General features: G+C 35.0%; 1 protein-coding gene across 5 annotated transcripts in view; it reads left to right on the top strand.

Annotated features, from left to right (window-relative positions):
• Positions 1-12,563, top strand: part of LOC111046291 (paired box protein Pax-5) — a 160,126-nt gene extending 147,563 nt beyond the window's left edge. For 2 of the 5 annotated variants that reach the window (XM_039421214.1, XM_039421215.1), the window contains 6 exons: positions 3,245-3,330; positions 3,941-4,196; positions 5,297-5,407; positions 6,403-6,588; positions 7,444-7,551; positions 8,662-12,559. In XM_039421214.1, the coding sequence (XP_039277148.1) occupies positions 3,245-3,330; positions 3,941-4,196; positions 5,297-5,407; positions 6,403-6,588; positions 7,444-7,551; positions 8,662-8,885 (971 nt within the window). In that variant the 3' untranslated portion in view covers positions 8,886-12,559. Of the gene's footprint in view, positions 1-3,244; positions 3,331-3,940; positions 4,197-5,296; positions 5,408-6,402; positions 6,589-7,443; positions 7,563-8,661 lie in introns of all 5 variants that reach the window. The other 3 variants (XM_039421213.1, XM_039421216.1, XM_022331805.2) reach the window with 3 other exon arrangements.
• The last annotated feature ends 6,404 nt before the right edge of the window (positions 12,564-18,967 follow it).

Here is an 18,967-nt window from a genome sequence, read left to right as displayed (position 1 = left end):
AGCACCAGCCTTCAAATGCAGTGGAAATAAATGGAAGCATTGTTGTCAACTAGTAAGTTTTGCGGCGTTGAGAGAAGAAAGCACAAGTGGAAGTAGCAGCAGCAGCAGCAGCAGCAGCAGCAGCAACAGAGTCGGTGACTTGAGGCGTCACAAAGCGAAAACTGTTTTCAATTGTTCCCTTTAAGTTTGCTCTATTGTTGAGCAGTGAGTTGACTCACTCCACTCCGATCCGTCGACAACAGCGACGAAAGTTGCTCTTGCATCCATCCATCCGTCAGACCCGAATCAATAAAACCGGTTGCCTCAATAGTCAACCATCCCTGAAACCCTCCCGACCAACTTGGACGTGTTTTCTGCCGAAATGTCTCCTTCGCAACCCTTTCCTTTCAGCAGCGTTCCACATCTCCCTCTTCATCGCCACACAGACAACTTTCCGCGTGACATAAACCAACAAAGACGTTGCGCTTTTCACTTGCTATTATCAGTGCAAAGTTTACTCGCTACATTAGTTTGCCATAACCGGCTCTAATCTTCTGAGAGCGGTGGCTTTCATAGTTCGACTGTGATTAGCAAGTTTTGGTTATGGAAAACTTCAAGAATTTTCTCAAGACTGAAATCGATCATTAGGAATTGAATGAAGAGATTGATTCAATATAGAGTTCACATGTTATAGAAGCTGTTAATACTCGTGATATCAAATGTTATGTCATTTACATTCAACATGCAGCTATACTTTAATTGAACTGATTAATATAATTTCATATTTACATTGTACTGACATGACAGTGAATAATTTACAGGCTATGATATAGAGTGAATAATATCACTCCAAAAGGATCTTATAAGCATAGATAATAATCGATAAGAATTTCTCTGTACCGTAATAGTTTCAGAAAGAGAAAGAATAAATTCTTATAATTTCGCTCCCTTAAAATGATTTACTGCTCTCAAACACAAATGGTGATCGTCTTAATGGTAATGGATTGAGTAGACAGTAGTTTCCACGATTGCATGATGACACTGGAACAGATCGCTTGAACAATAATAACAATGTACTATCAACTACACACATACTGAAATATGCAGCACATTCTATGACCGTGGTCTAGTAGTGAAACAGTTTCAATGATAATGTAGCAGTAGGGTTAGGCTCGAGTAGGGAAATTATTGTCGTCGTTTGATTTAGATTTAGAGGGTGCAGGGTCGAGCAGAGAGCATATGGACGACGAGCTACCCAAGTGAGCAACTACTGTGAGTGCGAGAGAGACAGAACGATGGACAATTAAGGGACGTTATGATTGTATTGTGCAATGACAATCACGCTAAGCGAACGGTCCATGGGGAATTTAGCACAGGGAAGCAGATTGCACTACCCCCGATCACTAGATTGCGCCTCTGTCCCAGGGGACAACTTCCCACAGGAGTCCTCAATCTCACTCACTCACCAACTTTCTCTCTCCTATCCATGTTCTTTGAATGTTAGATACATTCTCGGTGAATGTGTTTATCTGAATGCTTTTAATGTTCACTGATTAAATGGCACGGGGCGCTCAACCCTCGACCAGTTGAAAACTGCGATCTTTTGCTGTGTTCTGCACTCAAGGGACTGAATTATCTCAGAATTACCAACCAGCCTTCCTTATCGTTTGTCACCATTCAGGGCGAAAAACAATATCGAATGTCAAACTATTCACTTCATAGATAAATTGATATTACCGACTGAATCCAATGAAAGTGATCTACCATTAACATTCTAAACTCAACTCATTCTTGAACCTCAATTCAAATTATAGATACAGATTTGGGAGATTACAATTTTGAATTGAGAAACGGTGTCTGGGATATGAATAATATTCATCTTATTGTCATACATACGAATATAGGATTTATGGATAGAATACACTTTTTGACAGTAGCCTGTGAGACGTATTCACTGGCTTCACCTCGTAAAACTAGACTCTGATCTAATGTTCGATTTCCAATATTGAAAGATAAGCATCTGAGTCATTGATTGATTGATGATTATCAATATAGTTTTTAAGCATACGGATCCTCATATATTGTCAACAATCATAACAAATCTCCGAAAAGTAGGCTACATGCACAATTTCAGTAGATAACCCACAACACTGATAAAGCCATTGAAGCTCCGTTTGCAAAATTTCGAAGCATCCTCATGGAAATGGAACAGGTTGAACAATGGAAGGCTGAATTTATTGATAGGAATAAGAATGCAGAGCCAGCAGACAGAGAAGGAGGAGAAGCGGGCTGTGATGAAGGAGAGTGTTGCTCGTTGCTCGCCTCAACAGCGCATTCAATATTAATTGGCCGGTGACATTTCGATATCAACCCTGCTGGCAACCCCTGCGCCACCCATCCCCACCCCACCACACATCACACAGCTCTCGCGTCCGTATCAAAAATAATTCTGCTACCGCCTGCAAAATTGTGATTAGATTCCTCCTCCCCCTACCCCTGAGTCCGGCTAACGACCGATCAAATGCTGCGGCAGAGAACCTCCCCCTAAAACCCCACACTCTGTAACAGAAACAGGGGCTAGTGGAGGGGGAATGATGTACAACAATTGAATTAACTCCAGCCTTCATACATTTGTAGACGAAATTGTACATACAGTATCGTACAGCTTTCACATTATTAGCAGACCATTATGAGCTTGAATTTGAAATGAAACGATTGTGTCTCGTATGAGTTTTGTTGATAGTCTGTTGTTTTTCCCTCTCCTTTCTACCACTTTTGTCTCATCGCGAACCGTTTTAATAATGGGTTTTGACCGCGGCTTTTTGCCGCATGAATCGCATTTATAATTTGCATCTCAATTTTGTTCGACCTTAATGAAAAGCGCTCGACTATTTGTAAAGCAGGAAACGAATTCTGTTTCCTGTGCTTTCTCTCTCACAAAGTTGCCAAATACTGTATTTTAATGACTCACTGCCTACATTCATACCGATCCTTCAGTATGACTAGGAAATGCTCTTTTATACGATTGTAATAATTGGATTACAATCCTCTCAAGTTTGAAGAACTATTAAAACTCTCAAATACTGTATGATCAAACGGGAATAAATAGCAATACAATTATAAAATTATTGTGATATTATCAATATTTTAATTGAAATGTATAGTGTACTTCAACTCTGCTCTTGAAAGTTGAAGCTTCCTCCATAGTCGATGGAGCCTTGAAACTTGATGGAGGTAAAAAAATGATAAATTAATATAATTTCAGATGAGAACCGAGACTTGAATGGCCACCCTGAAGATGACATCAAGAGACAAAGAACGCAGTACAACGGTGACCAACTCTACCAGAATGTGAGTTGTAATTATTATTATTTATTCCAACAAGAATAATATGATAATTAGACATTCGTCCAATTTCAATTGTAGGAATAAAACAGAATATCATTCTAGAGTATTATAGTATAATTATTCAATAAATAGTGCAGTCAAAAGATAGTTGAAGTCATACGAAACTTTACCTACTATTTCCTGCTAAGCGTCAACTAATAACGCTTTTAATAGTCATGAAAAATGTACTTTTTGTCCAACGGCAATATTTTTTCTAATTAATTCATAAATAATTCAAAACTTATTTGACAATCTCTGCAGATATTGTTTTGAACATTATAACCCATAATAACTCATGAGCCAAAATTTATCATAGGTTCAGTCTAGTTTCTTTAAAAGTGATTTTAGTGATTCTCTTTCCCTATTATTATCTTATTTTCTTATAACTTAAAGATTGTGTACGAATGCAATCTTTCCAAGGTTTATTATAAATGAGTTCATAGTACATTTAGTACATAATACATACAATAAAGGAGTTATATCATAGTATATATCAAGTATCTGGCTTATATAATTTTTTTTATCTATTTGATCCAATTTTTAGTGTTGACAATGAATGATATTGTGGTTGCAGCTATGGTCGGGCAAATGGACGATAAAGGACGAGCACAAGCTACTGTCGGAGCTGGGAGGCGGAGGTGGTGGGGCAGGGGGTGGTGGTGGCGGGGGCGGTGGAGCCGGGGGCGGCAGTAACGGTGCGTCACCCTACTACGATGCGGCCGCCTTCAGCTCGGCCGTCGCTCCGACCACCACCGCAGACATATACGACAGCATCAGCACCATGACGCAAGCTCACGCTCAGGCTCACCTCTACAACAACACACCACTAGGTTAGTCATAAAACATAGTCTCATTTCTGTCATTGTTATTGCAGTCTTTCTAGATCTTTTCGGAAGCAGAATATTAGTTTGTATTTAGAATTTCCCTCTACACTCTTCAATAAAAATCGTTGTCGTTCTAGATCAGAACTAAATTAGTTTGTATTCAGAATTTCCCTCTGCACTTTTTTATTATAATTGTTGACGTTCTAAATAGAAACATTCTTCAGATGCTTGCATCCAACCCAAATACATTCAAATCACCAACTAATATGTACTAATACCAATATGAGAATAATTTACCAAGCTAATGGTTGGTATTTTGAATTAATTTCTCTCTGAACTCTTCATTCTTCCATTCTTTTTGTGCTTTTTGTAAAGTTGATTGCATGATACAAAACTCCACTACTATGTAAAGTGACTAGAAATTCATGACGATATTCTTTTCAACGATGTACTAAACTGGTTGAATTGGTTAAGAACTTCATAATCATTTCAACACTGTGATTTTTTTGCCTTAGAACTTCTCTCTGATCAAAGAATAATATGTCAGTTTTTCGTATCCTCCCATACAATTCTACATTTTAATATTCTTCATTTATTTTTTCCCCTCAATTTGTTAGGATAATGTATTATGCACGAATAAATACTTATTATGCACGACATTGTCATACTTCGCACTCTGCTTCCTTGTTCTAAGTCTACTGCATCTTGTAATGTACAGCACAATTTACAAGTCATGAATGAAGTCAATATGTTCCATCATGTCCATGACTGAAGTCATAATTTCGCATGTAATACGTGTGATCTAACATGTTACAATTGTAGCTGAAAGTTTTAGAGGCTCCAATGATCATAGTTTGTTGAAGTAAAAGCTCTGAGTATTGTATTATAAAGGTTCTGTAATATTAGTATCTTAAAGTAGCTGGGTATCACAGTAAGTTTTGATTTGTTTGTTTTGTGAAAATTTCTATTGAGATTTTTTATTATGTTTTAGTTTACAGTTGTTATTTTTGTCAATTTATTTTCTATGTTGGAGCATGGTATTAACTCAATGTACAGTTTATTTTTTGTTTTGAATGTTTGCTTACATTTGTGCTTGTGTAATTTAGTGAGTGGAGTGACTACGCTGGCGCCTATCAGTATGCAAGAAATGCACAAAATGGGTCCAACCACAGTCCTCGATCCATCAGCAATGTCTCCGGTCCCTTACCATACAACAGGTACTAATAAATGTCATATAACTGCACAACAACACAATAGATCGCACAAAATTATCCTGTAATTTAATAAAATTCGAAATGGTTTTGTCAAATACAAAACTAGAATTCTGAAGTAAACAAGCTATCACTTTTCAACTTCAATAACTTGAGTTGGCTACAAGATTGATCTGGTTGGTTCTCTTCCATTTCTCGAATTCTTAAGACATTGAACGGTTTACATTCATAGGCCTACTGATTTGAAAGCATTGACAAGATTCAATGTAGCTGAGGAAACATGAGACGATTAGGATATCTCAGAATACGGAATCGGAATGTAGTTGATACCGAATAATATCTCCCACTACACTCTTATTACTATGTTATGTATTCAAAGCAAAACTTTAAGTAAAAACTCAGATGAATCCTTTTGAAAAGTAATTCTGAAGATTTCTCGATCTATCAATTCCAACTATTAATGGAATTAAAACTGATTCCACCATTCGTAGAACAAAATACCTCCATCTTTTAATAGCATGAAGAGACTTGTCCCTCTGATTGACATTGAAATGTTTGTACTCCATGCTGAATATACAAGTCATATCTTCTCATGCAGCTGTAACAAGAATAATCTATTCCAAATAAACTTCAGTATTCCTTCTCCTAATATATTTAAGATACTCGCCCATTTGTCACTCTGGTATACTTCGGTGTTTTTGTGTTGTAAAAATGCCTGAAAAGAAATGTATGTCCAGATATTTTGATACAAGTCAACTTTGCATAATGTATTCTACTTGGCATTCAACATAAAGATCCATTGCATGTTAGGCAACAGAAGCATTGCATTGGCGTTTTATTCAACTCTTATGAGTTTGATCCATCTTCTCTATAGTAAAATTTTGTTCGAATTAAATTTATTTCGATTTTCTATTTTCTGTTCCTTACTTAGATTTTGTTTAATTTGTGTTTGAGCATGAGTAGTTGTTTTATGTTTGGCTTGTGTGTGCTTGTGCTTGTAGAGAGCGGCTCTTACACGACTGCTGGAGGCAGTGAGGGCGGGGGCGGTGGCGGAGGGGGTGGCTCGGGGTCCCCCAGCCTCCCTATGAGCCTCCCCGCCGACCCCACCCCGGCCCCTAGTCCCCCTCCCGACCCCTCCTCATTAACCGTTCTTCAGCCGCCCTTCCAGCCTGCCTTCTATGCTACAGGTGAGTTATATCATGGAGAAAAGATATTCTTAAGCACAAAGTAGAAGGAATGTGTCTTTCTTCTCTGTGTCTTTAGTCTCAGACTCTGGTCTTTCAGTTACCGGGTAAGTGTAAGGCAGGGTAATTCCAATATTGGTATCAACTCATACAAAATACTGTGAGCCTTCTAGTATCAAAGGCTGAGATCGAAAGTTAAAAAAAAAAAAAAAATTGTTGAAACTTTTGTATGGAATTTTTAAAAATCAATACTCTTGCTGAGTCTCATGAAACTTGATTAATTCTGAATTTGGATTTCTAAACGTATTTTAGAATACTTTGAGATTGAGATTCCTCATTCTCTTATCGGTTGAACAGTGATTATAATTTTTTTTCATTTTGTGTGATATAATTTCTTAGATTCATCATTTTAATAGAATAGCTATTTTCAACCAAATAGCTATATAGCTATAGCTATAGCTATATAGCTATTATAGCTGTCACTCTTGTTGACAAGTTTTTCATATTATTTTTGATACCAGATATTCTTAATTGAATTATAACTTCTATAATTTTTTAAAAATATTATTTGTCATTCACGTGCTTTCGTTAATATTGTAAAGGTGACATTTTCTTATTCCTAGACGTTCACAAGTTCATCATAAGCATTTGAATATTTACCCTGGTGATGATACGTTTATCAAACGTGTTTGTCATTCACGCTCTTTCGTTTTAATATTGTAACGAATACTTGACATTTTTATTCCTAGAAGTTTACAAGATAATCATAAGCACTTGAATTTACCTAGTTGAATAATCCTGAATTTCAGTATTTTTTCAGTGTTAAAAAATTGTAACTAGTTTTGTTTGTTTGAGTAGGTGCCGGAGCAGTGTCGGAATACGCTTACAGCTCACCGTACTCGCAATACACGACGGCCTCGGCGTACGGCGGATACAACTACGCCTCAGGCGCTAGCGGGTTGCTCAGTAAGTAAATAGTGAGTATATTAACAAGTAACAAAAGTACTCACTATCAATCTAACAAGCATTCATCTTCCAAATCTCCATTGCTAGAATGGAGCAATCATTTGTTTGCTACCTTCATACTTCACTCAAATCATGGTATTTGGACTACAAGTTCAATTGCTATAGTAATTAGGCTACCTAACTATTTACGGTATAGTTAACCAACATACAACAGAACTTGAAATAAGGTAGATCAATGATTGGAGGATATGAAGTTATCTATAGTAATTCTATATTTTAAAACAATGAAATTGATGATGGATATGGATGAGCAGAGCATGATCAATTTAATTATATAATCAGGTGCGGATCCAGGGGGATAAATCAGGGTGATCGCTCCCCTCACTTTTCAAATGGTATTCGTAAAATTACAGTAACTACTGTAGTTGCAGAAATTAGCATCATGACCATGGCACTTGAATGAACAAATCCAAAAATTCAATAATATTTCAAAAATCTCTCAAATGCTGTTTTCGATTGAACAATTATCCGGGTGTGAGGAGTCGACGGGGGGGGGTCCCCCGGACGACCACCTCCCTCCCCCCCAGGTCAGAATCCTGGATCAATGGAAAAGCTTCAATAACTTTTTTTCAATATATTTGCTATAAAATTCTATTAGCACATTCATGAAATTTCAATGCACTATGATCTCAACCAATAATTCCTGGTTTCTTCTATTCAAAAACAGAAAATCAATAAAATTAATAGAATATAGGTACTGCACTTTTTTCGCTCTATTCCCTATTACAAATTTGTATGTTATCTTATGTCTTATGATAGTCATATAACTCAACTGTATAATAATGATTTAAAATATCCAATGAAAATTATATAAATATAACTAAGGACTTCTGCTACTGTGAATATTGGCCGAAGAACTAAATAGCAGAAGGAAATTTGCATAAGCAAAAGTCTTTATAGTTTTATTTATATGATTTTCATTGGAAATATAAAAATAATTATTATACACAGTAATAATATTCCAGCGGTTGGTTACGGCCATTTCTAAATTCTAATAGATCTTCCATCTTTTATTATCATCGTAACCATATTTTCCATGTTTTCTTGCAGATTCATGTTACTACTACAGCAACGGAAGTCCGAACAACGTAGCACCGACGTCGGAGCATCAGAGCATCGGGCCAGTTTTTTCGCGCGATATCGGCGTCTCGGAAACCAGCGTCGAAGCGCGCTCTCCGTTAGCTGCCACACGCGCCAACTCAGGCGCGAGCGCCGCATCACCAATAGGCACAGCGTCCTGCATGAAAACAGAGCCGCCGATACTTGGATTATGAAAATTAGCCCACTACAACAAGTGATCAAATATGTGTTGTTGAATCCCATACATACAGAACGGTCTTTACTTTGTTCAAAACTCACCTATATTCAACAAAAAACTTGGAACTTTATTCAATTATCTGGAGTACCTAGTTCAGGGAAGTTAAAGGCTAAATGTTTTTGAGAAACTTATATATTTCAAGGCTGAAGGCTTACTCACTTGAGAAAGGTTAATGGCTAGCTACTGTTAAAAAACTGAAAAAATAGCCTACAAGGCTACTTATTGCTGAGAAGTTTTCCATTATAATTTTGAAATTGTGGTTGAGTGGGGAAAACAGCTAACAACTTTGATAAAAAAAATGATTGTAACTGAATCAAACCATCACAAGCAATGTCCATCTCATTGGTATTTTATTGTCAGAACAGTAGGTACAGTGAAAATGTGATAATAAATTGTGCGAAAAATGTTATACTTCTGCTATAACTTACTCATCAAGAATCGAGAACCAGTACGTTACGCTTGAGAAGGTCTATCTATGTATCACCATCACAACACTATTCATGTTTGCTAAAAGTGAACGAGCAAGGAATGGTTTAATTAGCATGAGAGGCTTACTGGTGACATATTTTCCTCTCTACGAACACTTATATTAATAAGAGGCTATCGGGACTCAGTTACTGGAATAATTATATTATTCCACATTCTAATCCTTAGCCTATACAACCTTTCATTCCAAACAGTGTACACGTATTTGATCCAACCATCTTCTTCATGAAGGCCTCAACATAACTGATTTGACTAACTATAGGCTGATGCATTAGCATATAAGTATAATTTGTTTTGATACCAGATTTTTGTTGCTGGATTCTATTCATGGTATATTCACCATTCATGGTGATATTTGCTTAAGCAAACCAATAATCTATAGCAAAATCTGATTATGGACAAAAGAAAAATCAAATCGTATAGAATAAAAAAACATAATTCCTATTCCTTCCTGGGCTACTGCTCATCAGCTATCAGAAGACAATTTCTCTATTAATTCATATAAAGCAGTAAAGACCTAACTCAAGGGCTTGGTAATTGAATGTTTAACCACTTTATTTGAGTTGTAAAATTCTAATAAAAATTTTAAATATTTCATCCATACCGTGACATTTGAAACAAAACTCGATACAGTAGAGTTTGAAATAAATTAGATTTAAGTCAAGTCATTCTTAGTTGAGTACAAAAAACTCTTAATAAATTATTGATTCCGTATCCTTTGTTAGAGGCATGATAATGATTGATCGATGGATTATAAATTCACTCAACTATATTTTCTCCAATATGATAAAATATGTTAGTCAAAATGTAATAACTCAACACTCTCCAATAATTTACTGCATTATGAGCCTTAGATTTTCAATTATTGATAATGATTGATATAATACCAATATTCTCAATTATTCTTAGTTTGAAAGAACATAGAGTAATTTCATTCCACATCCATATTGACTGCGTTGTCGTTTCAAAAAAGTGAGAATTTTGAATTTTAAGAGGTGAACATATCAAATTTCACAACTCAAAAGCTTTGCTTTTTGGAAGAATTGTTATAAAATAATTATTGTATTCAATATGGATTTATTATAACACTTCAAATAAAGATACGTCAATAAGTCTTGAAGAAAGACTTAGAACTAGCCAGTTCTCTCCAGAACGTGCATGGCAGATCTCCTTTTATTTCTGAATGATATTATAATACAGCAAATTTCAAACCAAAGAAGAAAAATGTACAGAGTACTAGTGATAAATTCTCATTTCAATATGAATTTATAATAATTATATTGAAGAATGTCTAAAGGTGATAATGATAATGTAATTGATATTGTTGTAACTTGGTGATATTGTCAAAAACCAGGAACCATCTGAAAAATTATCTGGATAAAATATATCTGTCCAATCTTTTGAAATTTGAAAAATTCTGGAGGATGGAGATTTCATCCAATGAGAAATATTCTGGTTCCTTCTTATGCGATTTAATGAATTCAATTTCGTTCATGAAACGTAGAAGAATACAGTTTTCTCAGTGGAAATAATGAGCTTCAATCTGTCAAGATCTCATGGATTTGGCAGTTTCAAACAGCACTTCCAACTGCACCTACCAAGTTAACATTTCAATATTGATGAGTAAACATGTGAATGATCGACTGCTTTGTAAATATTAATAATAATTTGTAAAATAAGTGTTGGAATAGCCAAGTTTATTGGTATTGATGTAATAATTTGAGAAAATGCTCTCTTATTGATAAGATATCATTATAAGATTAATAACATGACAAATGTGATTTGATCTGAGAAGATCACTAGATTAATGAAGTATGCAAAATTTATTGTATATAAGTTAGTTGATAACTTGATATTGAAACTATGTTTGAACCCATTTGAGAACAAACAAATCATTCACTTATGGGAAATCAATAATTTTTAATCATAGGAGTAAAAATTTTGTATTTATTTTATTTATTCTGATAGAGCTACCAAAGAACATTTGTTGATATATACTAGAAACCTAATTTCAATTGTTGAGATGTATGATTGTTTCTTTGATGATATTTTTCATCCATCTAAGTTGAACCATAGTGTCAAAACCACATCTTGCACACCATTTTACACTTTGTTTTTCTATAATAGGAAATTAAAAATGGAAATCAAGCAATTTGTACAGTGTTAATTGTTAAGCATAAATTCACGGCACTTCATGCACATATTTTTAAATTTAGTTAAGTTGTAAAGTTGTACTGTTCAATACAGCAGTTATTTTTTATTGCAACTCAATTTTTTAAGACTGGTCTCTTTTGTATCTAAAAAACTGAATCGAAATTTATGAATTGATTGGAATGATGTAGGACTTCAGAACAGTTCAAAGTATAGTATTACAATCACAGACGATTGTTATTCTCAGACAATGATAATTATTCCAGAATGATAGATATCTCTCAGAGAATGTACGGTACGTTAAAAAGCCTAACGTCAAAATCTTTTATGAGTTTTCTATTTCTTCCAAATATTTCAGCAAACTTTCAATGCTCAACGCTTTTTGGACCTTCTCTCATCTATGAATAAATTTTTCAAAGTTCAGATCAGCAAATTCCATACAAATAAGTACAATCAAAATTTTCGTATTGGATTATATAGATATGCAACTGAACATAAATCTTGAAAATACAATTTATAACGTGCAATGTAGAAATATGCAAGAGATTCCTAGATCTTGTGAAACTCAATAATAAAAATACAGTTTTATTCTTCCTAGTCCTTAAACAGTTACAGCGGAAATCCAGTCTGACAAAAGCTTTTCACAGAAGACTTCTCAAGTTACTGGTTTCAATAGAAATAGGTGATCAAATTATTCAAACTGTTTGTGTCAATATAAGTTAGTTGTTCACTATCGACCATCCAACAAACCTTGTTCTTCTTTTGAAGTTGAATAAAGAAAATTACCAAAGATATAAATAAATATTTAGATTATCGAATAATGATTTTGACTTTTGTGATCTAGACGTTTTATAATACCGAAAATGTACATTGTAGGGAATCAGAAAGAAAATGAGTACTATATACTATTAATACTGAGAAGAGTATGTAATATTGTATTGATTTAAATGTAGACAACTAAAAGAATATTGAAATAAAAACGATTCTTTGTTTTGAAGCTGTTTTTCAATTCTTATGCAATTTTCCACACTTATCTGCAATTTTGCACCAGTGAAAACTTTGATATTTCTGGATGATAAAATTTTAGTGGAGAATGAAATCGAGAAGAAGAGGAAAATTATTAACGCCTTTTCTCCAATGGATAAATTTTACAAACGCTGGGAAAAAAATTAATAATTATTGCATGATGCATGCATTATTGTAACTATCCAGCTATAATAACTATCTTATTTCTCATTTGTCATAATATTATTGTAAATGATCTGGTATGAGAACATGAGAACTGGAATAGATTTATATTCAATTTTATTTTTAATAATTATATTTTTAAAAAGGCTCCGGATAGTTTATAGTCCAGGCGCAAATGTCATTCCGTGGTCATTTTTGGGTAACAGCCGTGGAAGATGTCTCAATTTCTTCGTAAGTTCGAGCATAATGAGAAAGGTGATGATGATGATAAGTCGAAATCACAGGCAAACACCTCAAAATCAAGATGGCCGGCAAAGTTTTTAGGGTTTTCCTACAAAACTATTTTTCTCAATTTTTTCAAATTCCTTTCTATCATAACTTTGTTGTGCGAGAGAAACAGAGAAATGTTAAATCTATTCGGATTGTTTTTTCAGCTTTGAAACTATATTTATGTATGTCTGTACGTCAATAAATGTGTTCTCCAGCACCTTCCAAAGAAAACCCTGCATGATTTCTGGTGAGGTTTTTCAAATGAGACTATTCTCATGAATATTTTGTTTTGGTTAATTTTGAACAGTTTGGTGGTTTAATCAATCCGATATCTCTTACTATAACTCAATAGCAATTGATATAAAAATTTCTGACAATAATGACTGCCATCTTGTATTTTTCAATGATGTTGAATATTTTCGTTGTTTCTATCATCAATATTCTTATTCGGCTTGTTGTAAGAAGTGACTTTGACAATTTGCGAGTCTCTATTTCGAAGTAGTCATGAAATGATCGATTTTAGTTCTAGCTTGTTTTCTTTATAGAGCACTGGAGAACACATTTATATATGAACACCGCATAATGATATATCGATATGAAGCTGAAAAAACGATCTAAATTTCATAGATTCAACATTTCTTTGTATCTCTTGTACAAAAAAATTATAATAGGAATGAATTTGAAGAAATTGAGAAAAATGTTTTGTGTAGGGCTTTTGAAGGTTATAGCTAATGAAATATGCGTTTTACAGGAAAATTTTATTAGACAAAAATTGTAGAGGATGACTTGCAGAGTATGTGTCATCGAAAAAAACGGTTGAAAATCTTGAACGGTTTATTGGAATACAATCGATATAGAAAACCATGAACATTTTGGCGGCCATCTTGTTTTCGAGATGTTTCCTTGTTATTTCGACTTTTCATCTTCGCATCTCTCATTATGCTATAGTGAGGTCCACGGCAGTGGAAAAAATAGGACAACGTTGCCGATCCTCTGTCTTGTCAATGCCTCCAGTGTAACTGATACCGGTTTATTGATGTAATATTAATACATTATATTTTATCAAACAAGAAATATTATATTTTTCAATGATTTCATAATGAATTTCAATAATCAAGATCAAATATTTTGTTAATTTATTATATTTCTACATTGTTAAAGGACGATCTGGCAACAGAGCAAAGCGATGAAGAGATAATATTGCTAATCAAATACTACCATTAAAGCGTGGATATCACATAGACCTAACGAAGATATTGAGTCATCTTTTACGGCTGTTATCCAGAAATTACCACGGAGGGCCGTTTTCATGACAATTGCGCCCGGACTATCTGGTTGAAGGCTGATATTCGACGGCTGCAGCGTCATCGAAAAAAGAGATAAAAGTACTGTTAGCAGCGGAAAACATGTTTTTTAACGATATGCCAAACCTAAACAATTGGAGAACCGTGTAACTTATTATGACTCCTTGACGGTACAGACTTGGAAATGATATCCATCTCTTTGTGATGATGTGTAGAAATAGAATATTCATGAAGGCAATCTCAAAAATATTTGTCATCATAGAAAAATCCAAATTAATGGCATTCAAAGGAAAATATCCAATCAGAACCAAAATAGAATTGAACGGAAAAGTAATGGAACAAGTAAAAAATTTCAACTATCTTGGTGATGATGTAGGCCTAACAAAAAAAAAATCTGTTGTGGTACACTCACACAACTTTCCTTGCTCATATTTGAAACTACGATCAGACTTCTGTATATGTGTATATATAATTATTGTTTTCAGAGTACTTTTTCTTTGTGTGAATTGTAAAATTCGATGATTTTTTCAGTCGTCATTTTTTTAAAGTCGTCAAAACAGCTGTTCTACAGATGAAATATCTCGACTATGTGTTCTTTTTATGAACTGCGCTATCTACCTACCTCATGCACGAGAAGGAGGCTACTAAGTCCATTTCCCAAGGATGGGGTGGACCCCCCATTGGTTTCCCAGAAAGGAGACTCATGCCAGTTGATAGAGCTGATAAATGACTATATAGGGTATGAATTTGAAAAAAATCGGTCAAGTTATTTTTGAGAAAATCGTGAAAAACATGGTTTTTTAGTAATTATCCGCCATTTTTCTCAAGAATATTACGGAGCTCCTGAAATTTTCCAAGAAAAAAACTCATGTCATTTGATAGAGCTTATGAATAGCTATCCATGGTATAAATTTGAAGAAAATGGTTAGAGCCGTTCTCGAGAAAACCGTGAAAAACATGGTTTTTTAGTCATTATCCGCAATTTTTCTCAAGAATATTACGGAGCTCATGGAATTTTCCCAGAAATGAGACTCATGCCATTTGATAGTGCTTATGAATTCTATCCATGGTATGAATTTGAAGAAAATCGTTAAAGCCGTTTTCGAGAAAACCGTGAAAAACATGGATTTTTAGTAATTATCCGCCATTTTTCTCAAGAATATTACGGAGCTCCTGAAATTTTCCCAGAAATGAGACTCATGTCAGTTGATAGGGCTTATAAATATCTATTCATGGTATAAATTTGAAGAAAATCGTTAGGGCCATTTTCGAGAAAAACATGGTTTTTTAGTAATTATCCGCCAATTTTTCCGCCATATTGAGTTGAATTTTATTGAATTTCTTATTGTCGGATCCTCATGGTATAAGGACCTTAAGTTTAAAATTTCAAGTCAATCGGTTGATTAGGAATGGAGTTATCGTGTTCACAGACATACACACATACACACACACACACACACACACACACACACACACCACACACACACACACACATACACACACACAGACCAACACCCAAAAATCATGTTTTTGGACTCAGGGGACCTTGAAACATATAGAAAACATGAAATTAGGGTACCTTAATTTTTTTTGGAAAGCAATACTTTCCTTACCTATGGTAATAGGGCAAGGAAAGTAAAAATACAGATGTCTTCAATAAAAAATCTGATGTGGCGCACTCACACAACTTTCCTTGCCGTTATGAAAATTGATCACCTGACGCTAGTGTTCACGCGCATCTCAAGTCTACTTATAAACAAAGTTGTGAAACAGCTGTTGGAAGGACAATAACGCTGGATACATACGAGGTCTGCTATCTCTTCATAGTGAATCATTTAATAGAATCAACAGTTGCCAACAGTTTACAATTGGATAATCACTTTTTCCCGAATTTCGTGCTTATTTTCAATTATAGGTGGAAATGCTACTGAACATTAATTGTAGAGATTTTCATGCTTAATCTTTTCCACTCGAAATTTTTTGTTTGAATTGTATCTGAAATCTGATAATTGGGAATCTAAAATTAAACTTTGCATTGATGGGGCGGAGCTCCTGGAATTTTTATAGATATGAGACTTGTGGCAGTTGATAGAGCTTATCAATGACTATTCTAGGTATAAATGTAATCGAAATCGTTGGAGCCGTTTCCGAGAAAATCGCGAAAAACCCTGTTTTTGGCAACATTTTCGCCATTTTAGCCGTCATCTTGGATTGCATTTGATCGAAATTGTTCGTGTCGGATCCTTGTAGTGTGAGGACCTTAAGTTCCATATTTCAAGTCATTCCGTTAATTGGGAGATGAGATATCGTGTACACAGACGCACATACACTCATACACACACACACACACACACACACACACACACACACACACACACACACACACACACACACACACACACACACACACACACACACACACACACACACACACACACACACAGACCACTTTTTTCGGAAAGCAATACTTTCCTTACCTATGGTAATAGGGCAAGGAAAGTAAAATTTAGAAGTTCCAGAAAATAAGTGGCACTATGCATGGAAACCTTGAGTTAAGTTGTGGAAGCCGAGCAGTAGGCCTACAGACGTTGTTTTTGATGCTCCGTTATCGCAAAGATAAAGTTCGGCCAATCGGAAAGTTTTAGTTGAAACAAGTGAGTTTGTGAGATTTTCTAACTAAATATATCTTTTTCTTAACTAAGTGCTAATTATACGGAATGGACAAATTTCTTTCAAAACATCCGAGAGGTGAAAAACGCGAACGTGAGTCTCCGGAAGCGGAAATGCAAGCTGCAAAAAAGGGATGTGATTCACGGAACGACGAATTAGTACAAATTATTAAGGCTACAATTAAAGGACTGTTCGAGGAAACTTTCAGTGTGCTGGCAACAAAGGAATATATTTCGGGAATAGCTGCACTAGTCAATGGTCTTAAGGAGGAAAATCGTCAGCTCAAACAAGAGATTCAGCGCTTGAAGAAGCTGAATAATCAATTTACTAGTAGACTTGATAATTATGAAGATCGATCTCGCCAAAATAATCTTATATTCAGGGGTATTAAATTCAAGAGTGACATGGACTGTCGTGTTACAGTGAAGAACTTCTGCTCAGACGTACTCGGATGCGACAGGCAAGTGCAGGTGAACAGAGCTCATACTCTTGGCCCAAGAAAAGACAATGTCCCTATAATCGCTCACATCCTCTCCGATCAGGATTTGGAAAATATATTCAAAAATGTGAACAAGTTAAAAGGTACCGGGTTCAGTGTCCAAAAAGACTTTTCTTTGACAACTAGAAGAAAAAGAAGCAAGCTACTTTTTTGAGAAAGGAACAACTGAGCATCTCAAGTCAATTGAAGTGTTTCCTGAGAGGCGATCAACTATGGGTGGAAGGGCGGTCATTCTGGTGGTCGTTGGAGGAAGGACTTCGTCGCGGAAAAGAGGACGGTGTCGAAGAGCTGAGTCAACTGATGAAGCGCGACGTCAGGCCTATCATAGAAAGAATTCTGAAAAGCGGCGAAGAAAATCCATAGGAGAATTTCACAATTATTCACTCAAAGGAAAAGTACTTTGAAAACAATTATATATACACATATACAGAAGTCTGATCGTAGTTTCAAATATGGGCAAGGAAAGTTGTGTGAGTGTACCACACCAGATTTTCTAATTTACAGTCCCAAAATTACTCGAGCCCTGATAGAATTATTGACTCTCTGTACAGTCAGTCGAAAATTTTAATATTGGAATGAGGGGTATTTTGGCAAGTTGAAAAAAAAATAAGGTCCTATGCACCTTTTCAATATTTCTTCAAGTGAAAAATGAGTTTTTTGGGTTGTCAAAACTCCCCCTGAAAGGGAAACTTTTCAACTTATCCTATATTTTCAAATAACAATGATTTCTGCGTTGAATAACATGTTTCTTGCCAACAACAATCGAACTCTTTGTGAATTTAGATATGACCTACACTGTAGATTTATATAATTCTATCAATTAAATACATGGAAATTGAAGTATTTATTTCAGTCAGTTTATGGTTAGTTGATGAAATTGTTGATTAATTTTGTAGAGCGAACTGCACGGCGAATTGTAATGAAGGACTCTGATTGGCTAAAAAGTTCAGCGTTCAGAGTACGATACGGTGAACAGTTAAAACAATGGCGTGCGGCACGGTGAACGGTTCGGAGTACGGTATGGCGAATGTTTAACAGCTGATTTTCAACTTTATGAAACATATGCTCACATATCAAAGCAACATAATAATCTTTACTATAATAAAGGAAAGAACTGGCTTATACACGTACAGAATAGGGAAATATATTAATATGTTTGACACATAATCACGTCTTAACCACTGGACTGATTAACTTGACATTTTGCAAATAGGTTCCTTATTAACCGAGGATGGTTATAGACCTATTTTCGATTCTTCAAGATTTGATCACATCAAGTTTTCAGTTTGTCATGTTTTCAATTTGTCATGCTTCCAGATGTTGTATGGAAGCAGATGACCATTTTTTCAAAAAGGAAAATTAGATGATAGGGAATGATTGGGGAATCCAATTCGAATAATAAAACCAGGTTTTCCGTCACACCCAAATTTCGTCCACTATCTTTAAACTGCCATTTTGAATCAAACTTCA

This window comes from Nilaparvata lugens, chromosome 2 (assembly GCF_014356525.2).
Source record: "Nilaparvata lugens isolate BPH chromosome 2, ASM1435652v1, whole genome shotgun sequence".
NCBI lineage: Eukaryota > Metazoa > Arthropoda > Insecta > Hemiptera > Delphacidae > Nilaparvata > Nilaparvata lugens.
This window is presented reverse-complemented; position numbering and strand designations above follow the sequence as displayed.